The sequence below is a fragment of the Triticum dicoccoides genome, chromosome 2B (assembly GCF_002162155.2).
Source record: "Triticum dicoccoides isolate Atlit2015 ecotype Zavitan chromosome 2B, WEW_v2.0, whole genome shotgun sequence".
In the NCBI taxonomy this organism is placed as follows: domain Eukaryota; kingdom Viridiplantae; phylum Streptophyta; class Magnoliopsida; order Poales; family Poaceae; genus Triticum; species Triticum dicoccoides.
In genome coordinates, this window is record NC_041383.1 from 24,502,593 (window position 1) to 24,511,570 (window position 8,978).

Consider the following 8,978-nt stretch of genomic DNA (forward strand, 5'->3'; position numbering starts at 1 on the left):
CCACTCATGGTGGATCAACAACACCGAGTTTGAAGAGATAGAAGCCATGATGCGCTTTAGTCTAGGCGTTCGTAAAGAATTTGCCAAGTATAACTCGGAAGGCAGATACTAAATAGCAACAACTTGATCCTGCACACCAACTGCACAAAAGAAGCATCAACACCAATATGCTTGGTGAGCTCATGCTTCATAGGGTCGTGTACAATGCTAGCAGCACCTATATTGTCAGACAATAAGAGCAGAGTATATGTAGTGGGAGAAACACCAGTCTCCTGAAGTAATCATCGTAACCAAGTCGCCCCTGCTGTCAAAAGTCATAGCTTGCAACTCAGCCTCCGCACTTGAATGGGAAACTGCAGTCTGTTTCTTCGTCTTCTTGGCAGTGAGAGAACCAACAAAAAACATAGTAAGCAGAAAGTGAATGGCAACCCGATGGGTCACTAGCCCACTTAGCATCCGAATGGGCCTGAAGCTGTAATGATTTGGACTGGGGAAAGAACAGACGGTGAGAGATCGTGCCGCGAAGATATCGGAGAATGCGAAGGAGGTGACGGTAGTGAACCGTAGTGGGAGCAGAAACAAACTGACTCTATATATGAACAAGATAGGATATATTCGGCTGAGTGGTAGCTAGATAGACAAGACTCCCAACAAGACGAGGATAACACATCGAATTAGACAAGGGGTCACCATCAGTCGCACAGAGGTGAACATTGAGCTCCATGGGAATCTCCACAGTGTGCTTATCAGTAAGAGTGGCAAGAGTAAGAAGATCCTGGATATACTTTTTTGGGGATATAAAAGCCATCAGCAGTTGAAGAGACCTCAATCCCAAGAAAATAGCAAAGATGGCCAAGATTAGACATAAGAAACTGTTCACTAAGTCGTGCCTTCCCAAAGGCAATATACCTAGGTTCGTCGCCAGTGATGATCATGTCATGAACATATAGAAGAGTTCGACCTCGAGCAGAAAGGTGGACACATAGCATAGGATCACGAGGACTCGCTGAAAAACCAGCGGCATTCCCCACGGAGGAAAAACGAGCAAACCAGGCATGAGGAGCTTACTTAAGGCCGTATAGAGAGTGACGGAGATGACAAACAATGTCTTCAAGAATAGAATATCTGGGTGGTGGCTGCATGTAAACCTCTCACGTGGCTCACCATCGAGAAATTCATTCTTAACATCAAGCTGGGACACAGACCAACGACGAATTGAGGCCACGACAAGAAATATGCGAAAAGTGGCATACGAGCCACATGAGCAAAGTATCATCGTAATCATGCCCATGCTCCTATTGAAAGCCACAAGCCACAAGAAGAGCTTTGTAACGCTCAAGAGAACCATCGAGGAGGGTCTTAACCTTGTAGACCCACTTACAAGTGATGCGGCGAACACATGGAGGAAGATAAACAGGATTCCACGTGTCGGGGTGCTCAAGAGTAGCAATCTCCTCTGCCATCACAAGTTTCCATTCAAGATGAACAAGAACATCACGACAAGAAGTCGGCTCAAGGACAACAGCGCCAACACTTGGAAAACCAAGGCGGTCAACAAGCAGAAGCGAACGAGGATGCAAGCCATAAGTCGGTTGAGACGAGGAAGATGGCACATCAGTAGACGCATCCACAACACATGAATAACGAGTATAATACCGTGGAAGATACAGAATAATACGAGGAGGAATCATCGGGATAGACGAAGAAGACACTAGGGATGAAGGTGCATAATCCCATGACAAGCGAGGAGATGAAACTATGGGAGATTGCGGCATCAGATCTGCAACAGTCGGAGAAGAAGGGGAGCGGACATGACAAGGGCTTAACCGGCGTGATAGGTGTGTCAGGAAAACCGAGGAAAAATATATCCTCCACTGAAAAGGTTGAGGAAGATGGACTCGAGCAGAAGGGACGAGACTCCCAAAAATCAAATCATGAGAAATAAAGATCCGATGACCGATAGGACCCCATCAATGATAGTTCTTGTGCTCATCACTATAGCCTACGACACAATCAACTGGCTCTGTAGGGTGGCGTTCCTTTTAAGCGTCTTTTTGATAGTTCTCCTGGATAGGTGAACGTGACGGAGAAGACACCGGGGATAGATGGAAGTGGAGATAGCCTCAGCCCAAAAATGAGGCGGAAGAGAGGCAGCGATCATCAACGCATGAGCCGTCTCAAGTTTACGATGCTTACACTTAGCCACACCATTCTAAGTATGAGCACCAGGACAAGAGAACTGAGCAAGTGTGCCCTGCTCAGCGAGAACACACAACATCTTGGAAATATACTCGCCAGCTGAGTCAGCATTAAACACACGAATAGGAGAAGAGAACTGAGTGTGAGCCTTGGCAGAAAAACGCTTATTGATAAAGCCAACAGTAGTGAGATAAATCATCCATGAAAATAATATACTATTGATGGCCTCCTTTCGAAGCGAAGGGAGTCGGACCCCATACATTGGAATGAACTACACCAAAAGGACGCTGAGGCACCGCCTCACTAGTAGGATAAGGTAACTAAATATGTTTGCCAAACCCTACAACCCTGACGCTCTAAACAGATGTCTCCCAAGATAGCCACAGAAGACCTCGATGAACTAAAGACGACAAACGAGAACCACAAAGATGACCAAGTCAATGATGCCATCACTGGAAGGAGCCGGTAGCTGAAGCGATGGAAGCGGATGGACTGGCGATAGTGTTGGCAACAGAAGGAACGTGAAGTCAGTCTAACTCCCAAAGACCCTTAGAGTTATGGTGGCGAGGGTCAGCCCCAACCAAGATGTGAGCGCATCGATCCTGAACAGAACAAGAGTCAATGTCAAGGATGACACAATAATCAAAGTCAGTAAGCTGACCAATAGAAAAAGATCACCGTAACTCGAGGAACATGAGCAACACCAGAAACAGAATAAAGAGTGGTGAGAGTGCCTTGACTAGCAATAGAAAGAGGGGTACGACTAGCAGTGAGTACATGAACAGAAAAATGAAGAGATCACGAGAACATGGAAGAATTACAAGTCATGAAAAGAAACTCTAGAATCTAGAACCTACAGTGATGTACCTAGGTGTGTAGAGGGTGGTCGCTCAGTGCCAGAAGCATCAGTCACAGAATCTACAATACCCGACGAAGAAGAACCTGAAGCAGCAAGCAGGCGCTTAAGTCTTAGAATATCCTTGTCAACCAAGGCAGTGGCTGAAGGTGTCGGAGTAGAAGCGCGAGTCCCGTAAGATGATGCGCATGTCTTGTTGTGCATGTGTCGTTGCTTAATGAAACAATCAGACTCGTGATGACCATCCATGCTGTAGTAGCCGCAGTGAGTAGGAGAGCGGCTCTCACCACCAGTAGGAGTAGGCAGGGTGGAGAACTGGAGCGGGACCGAGCCGGTGCAGCATGTGGCATAAAAGGAGCTCGAGCAACGAGCACAGAAGGAACCTTAAGTAAACCAGCACCACGTAGGCGAGTCTCCTCAGCATGAATCTCAGAAAGCACCTTCATGAGGGAAATACGGCCACGAGCAAACAATGAGCACACTAGGGCTCAAACTCCTTAAGGAGCCGAGACAAGAACTTGCAGACACGATGAAAAGTTAGCCTGCACAGCGTGGCAATACTTGCAAGTACTACAACCACGGTGCAGAGAGAATCCAGATAGCATAACCCTATGCATAGAAATCAACAACGGTGGAGTCACCCTGTTGAAGAGCATGCTCGTGGCAGACAACATACATGTATAAGGCATCACCAAAGGGTTGATAGCGCTGACAAAGACATGTTCATATTTCAAAGATGGTAGGGAAACCCATAAACTTAGAGAAAAACTAAGGCAGAACACTTGAAGTGAGAACAACCACAATACGAGCATCGTCATCAAAGCACCGGGTGTAAGCAGACAGAGCATAGAGCATCACGGTAAATGTGAAGAGCTTCATAGTCAAGACTTGCTATTCATAAGCACGAATCGTAGCAGCATCAACAATCATAGTTGCATCCTTATTAGCCTTAGTGGCATCTGCGTCAAAAGCCGGTTGCGTTGGCGGGGTAGGAGCCACACGAGGAACTTGGCATGGCGGACAGGGGATCTCGCCAAAAACACGCCCTAGAGACAAATGCCACGCATATAAACGCGCATAAAGGCAACGACCTCGATTTAGTAATTAGTACCATAAAAAAAATCACCGGGCAGCAAGGGATGGCAACATAGCCCTATGATGAAGACATACTACCTCGGTGTTTTTTGGAAAAGCCAATAGCCGAACAAATCAGGCCAAGCCGAACTGAATCATGCAAAGTCGAGCGGTGGCGGCCCACCAGCAGCCCGATCGAGCGGACTAGCGGTCTTGTGTAGTCATGGAGGAGCTGTTGTACGAGTCTGGCGGATCGAGCAGAAGCTTTGATAAATAGACATGCGGTCCTGGCGACGGGAGCAGATCAGGATCTGGCGGATCGGTCTTGGGCGAGGACCTGGGCGGCCACTTGGAAGGGATACAGCGGCGGGGCATTGACTTGGACGGCTGCACAACCACGGAGAAGAGTAGCGGCAGATGGTGGTGATGTCGTGGGGATCAGCGGGCGACCAGGCAGCAGAGCAACGGCAATTGGTGGTTGTGTCATGGGAACGAGGGAGCAGCGGCTACAACCACGGGGAAGGACTAAGGGCTCATTCGGTTTGGAGAAAACTAAAACGTAGGAATTAGGAGCAATATAGGAATTTGATAGGATGACACTTGCCATCCTAAGGAATTGACTTGCCTCGTTCCTACGCGTAAAATGAGCTTTGAGTGAATTTCTAGTTTCCTCCAAAAATACAGGAAATGAGTAGTATTCCTACGATATTCCCATACACCTTCCTATAAACCGAATGCATCTATAGGAAATTTTCCTCTGGAATTCTTGTTCCTATATTTTTCCTATGAAAATCCTCCAAACCGAATGAGGCCTAAGGAGGAAGCAGCGGTTATGGACAAGGAGAAGAGGCAAGACAACGACGGCCGGAAGCAACTGGCGGCGGAAGATGCAGCCGGGAAGAGCACGAGTTGCGCGTGCGAAAAAAAGTCATAGGGCTTTAATACCATGTTAGGAAATATGCAACTTGTATTCTCATTGGGTCATAAGCCAGTATATATCAAGCTTCAAAATATCGGATATCGGATTCGTATCGGTTTGGCTTCGACATATCGGATGTTGGATATCAGGTGATATATCAGACGATATGTAGATATATCACAGAAAACATGTCTATTTTTTTATTATTCTTGTTCAAAACATTTATTTTTAGTGAAACAAAATGTATGATGTTAATGCTTTAACATGATATTTTTAGATTCCTAGTTTATTAACTTGTTGATGAAGAAACTATTAAAGAAAGATTCAAAAATACTTACTCTGTGATAAAAAAACAATATGATATATGCATTTGTACGAAACATAGTGCATGACTTTGATAATATATAATGAAGTTTTAAATGAATAATCTTATTTCACTGCATTCTAATAAATAATTATTCTCATCTACCTATCATTCTATACCGGTGGACATATCGGGCTAGATATCAGCCATATCTGTCGATATTTCGGTCCATATTGGATGATATGTTTGAAAATGATATTTACTACCTCCGTAAATATAAGAGTATTTAATCACTAAAGTAGTGATCTAAATGCTCTTATATTTTTTTTACAAAGGAAGTATAAAATGATATGTTATGTTTATATCGGTAGAGCCCCATAGTGATATATCGGCCTATATATCATTAGTATCAGTCTAGATTTAATTTTTGGTATATATACATGCACAAGCGCAGAAAATATGTAGTAATATATAGTACTCTTACAATTATTAGCGGGTGCCTTCTGAGCAAAGGACAAAATTTTGAATGCATTCAAATAAAAATTTCAATGGTTGTAGTATTGGTTAGCCTAGCCCAACCTTTCCTAGTATCTGTACACAAAAATACTGCACCCATTTTCTCCCAAGTCACAAATAGCCATATTATTTCACAAAAATTTACATGAGGCTTCTAATTAGTTCTAGCCAATACCTATGTGTTCTAGCCAATACCTATGTTTGTGATTTTTTTGTAGTTTTTCAGAACTTTTTTGGGAACAAAGACGCTGGAAGCGTCCGGTTTTAAATTAATAAAGCCACCAAGGCAAACATCACAAGGTTCAATAGTCTTACAAACCGATAAGTACTAAACCACATTGCACGAGAGGCAACTAGAAAGCAGGGTACAAGAAAGAACAAGACTCAGCCCAGACCCTACTCCCTACTACTACCACTCCACGAAAAGGTGAGGCCATCTACGTAGGTTGACGCGCGATCGTCAAGGTGCTTCTGATCTTCTCCATGGTCTCCTGCATCTGCTCAGCATCGCGGTGCTTCCCCAACGGTGTCCACATCTGTAAGAAGAGATGACATTTAAAGATTACATCAGCGGGGTGAGTGGGAAACTTTTTTCCGACCGTCATTTGTTTCTAATGGTCCATATTGACCACAAGAGCGCCCCAACGCAACGTCATACGATCCGACCACTAGTCCCTTTCTGGGAATTCACAATCTGAAGCATATCCAAGCCTGTCGCGGGGCTCCAGTTTTGGTGGAACGCTTCCCTAACCGCGCTCCACGCAAACCTTGCTAACGCACATTGAAAAAAGACATGGTTCGCGTCTTCCTGATTCCCACACAGCACACATGTGCCATTGGAAGGGTCATTCCTTTTGGCCACATTGTCCGCCGTTGGGAGGCGATTTTTAAACATTTGCCGCAAGAAAATCCTTATCTTGAGTGGAATCCCGGCCTTCCAAAGCCCCCTGGCTATGTCCAATGTATTGCCTTCCGACAACTTGGCGTACAAGGATTTGACCGAGAATTTTTTGGAGGCCGTCAAGCCCCACGAGACCGAGTCAGCCCCCAAGCTAAGCGGGTCGGTTCCTATTTTAGTGATCAGCTCGTTCCAACTCCCTTCTTCGATCATAGTAGGGGGCGCATGAAATGGATTGCCGGTGGCGTCGTCCTAAGGGCCAACCCCACCAGCACATTGGTATCCGTAGCTAATTCGAAGAGCGTGGGGTAAGTTTGCCAAAGCGGCCTCGAGTCGATCCAGCTGTGGAGCCAGAACCTCGTGGACAGACCGTTGTGGACTTCAAACTGGGCTCCTACCGAACAGGCAGGTCGGACCGCCTAGATCCCATTCCAGAACGCTAAGCCCTTGTGTTTGGCCTTAAACAAATTTCCGTCCGGGAAGTATTTTGCCCTAAGAATGTCCGCCCAGAGCCCCGACTCATTTTGGTAAAGTCGCCACCACCACTTAGTTAGGAGGGCCACGTTCATCAACTTGGAGTTGATAATCCCCAAGCCGCCAAACTTTTTAGGCCTGCACACTGCCGTCCACCTAACTAAGTGGTATTTCCTTTTGGTTCCAGTTCCTTCCCAAAAGAACCTGGAACGGGGAGTGTCAATCTTCGTGTGAACCCCATCCGCTAGGAGAAACATTCCCATGGTGAAGAGAGGCAGGGAGGATAAGCTAGGGTTAGGTGTAATCTGTTTCTCTTCCCATCCGCTAGTAGTTTTTCAAAACTTACAAATACGTTTTTCAGTTCTGCTAAGTTTAAGGAAGTGGGTACCACTATACCTAGGAAAATCTGCTCTAAATCGCAGCATAATAGAATCCCACTGGTTGTATATTGTATAGATTGACTGAAACATAGGTGTAATCTGTTTCTCTACAGGGAAGATGATGGATTGCAAATTGCAGGAGGTTGCGGCGTCAGGTGATAAACTTATTGCCGAAAATCAGTTGGCAATTACTGTGTGCCCAGAGTTAGTGACATCTGCTGAAAGCCCCAATGAGTATACTTGTTATTTTAATTTGCACTGGAATCCAATTAGAGAAGCGCCTGCGACATCAAGTGCACCGGATCCTTCATTTGTATCCTCCGATTTTCTCAGTACATGTCATCGAGTCACCTCCGATGGCGACGGGGTGCTCCATATTGCTGCAAGGTCTAGAAATGTTGCCCTAGTGCATGACATCTGGGAGAACCATGGAACCCTTGCAACGTTGCTCGTATCAACAGTAAACAACAGAGGAGATACAATACTGCATTGTGCGTCTGCCGGAGGGTCTGATGCAATTGTTAAACTTTTTTTGGAAAATATGGGTAGCGCCATGTTTCTGAGGGCCCAAAATCTCAAAGGAGAAACCTGCTTACACGAGGCGGTGCGCCACGGACATGCCGGGATTGTAAAGACACTGATTTTGACGGACTCGAGAATTCCATACTTGGGCAGGCCCACGCTAATGCAAATAGTGGACAATGCAGGTATATCTCCACTCTACTTGGCTACCACTTTACGAAGGATTGAAATTGTTCGGGCTCTCACAAAGAAAACATACCGGCAAGATGATAAGGATGCGGCATCCTGCTCTGGCCCTGCAAGGAAAACAGCATTGCACGCTGCCGTGGTTCTTCTAGACAAAGGTGTGTATGTTAACTGTTGGCCTGGCAGTTTCATTTCCCTCGGTTCTTTTTAGGAGACACCCAAGAGTTTTGTTTTTTCCATCTCATTTCATATGGATTGAAATAATGTTATGCTAAGACCGCGTGCAGCTTTGTGGGTGGCCACATCTAGTTAAGGGGACCAGTTTAATCCGAAAAAGGGTTTCCCTCGCTTTATATATTATAAAGCACAATGGGACATCTTAGCGGATGGTCCCGAGCGGGTTTTGTACTTTATCATGCAAGGGTCAAGGCTTTGCTGAGTTCTTGTTGGGAACACGGCAAAGATGACCACATGGTGTATTTGAAAAAAAATATGCCAAGCCCACATGGTGCAAAAGCGGCCCGCTGTGACGTAGTTGACGGAAACTACCGTGATCGCCACATGGCACCAACTTTACCGGGTGCCGTCCGTTTAGAACTTGGCATAAGCCATATAAGCCAAGTTTCTTTTATTTACCGTGTCTTAGGGCA

At 45.6% G+C, this 8,978-nt stretch overlaps 1 protein-coding gene across 1 annotated transcript in view; it reads left to right on the forward strand.

Moving 5' to 3' along the window:
• Positions 1 to 8,978, forward strand: part of LOC119361889 — a 44,101-nt gene that overhangs the window by 24,128 nt on the left and 10,995 nt on the right. Inside the window, exon 18 of the mRNA XM_037627052.1 lies at positions 7,734 to 8,486. Within this exon, the coding sequence (XP_037482949.1) occupies positions 7,734 to 8,486 (753 nt within the window). The remainder of the gene's footprint in view (positions 1 to 7,733; positions 8,487 to 8,978) is intronic.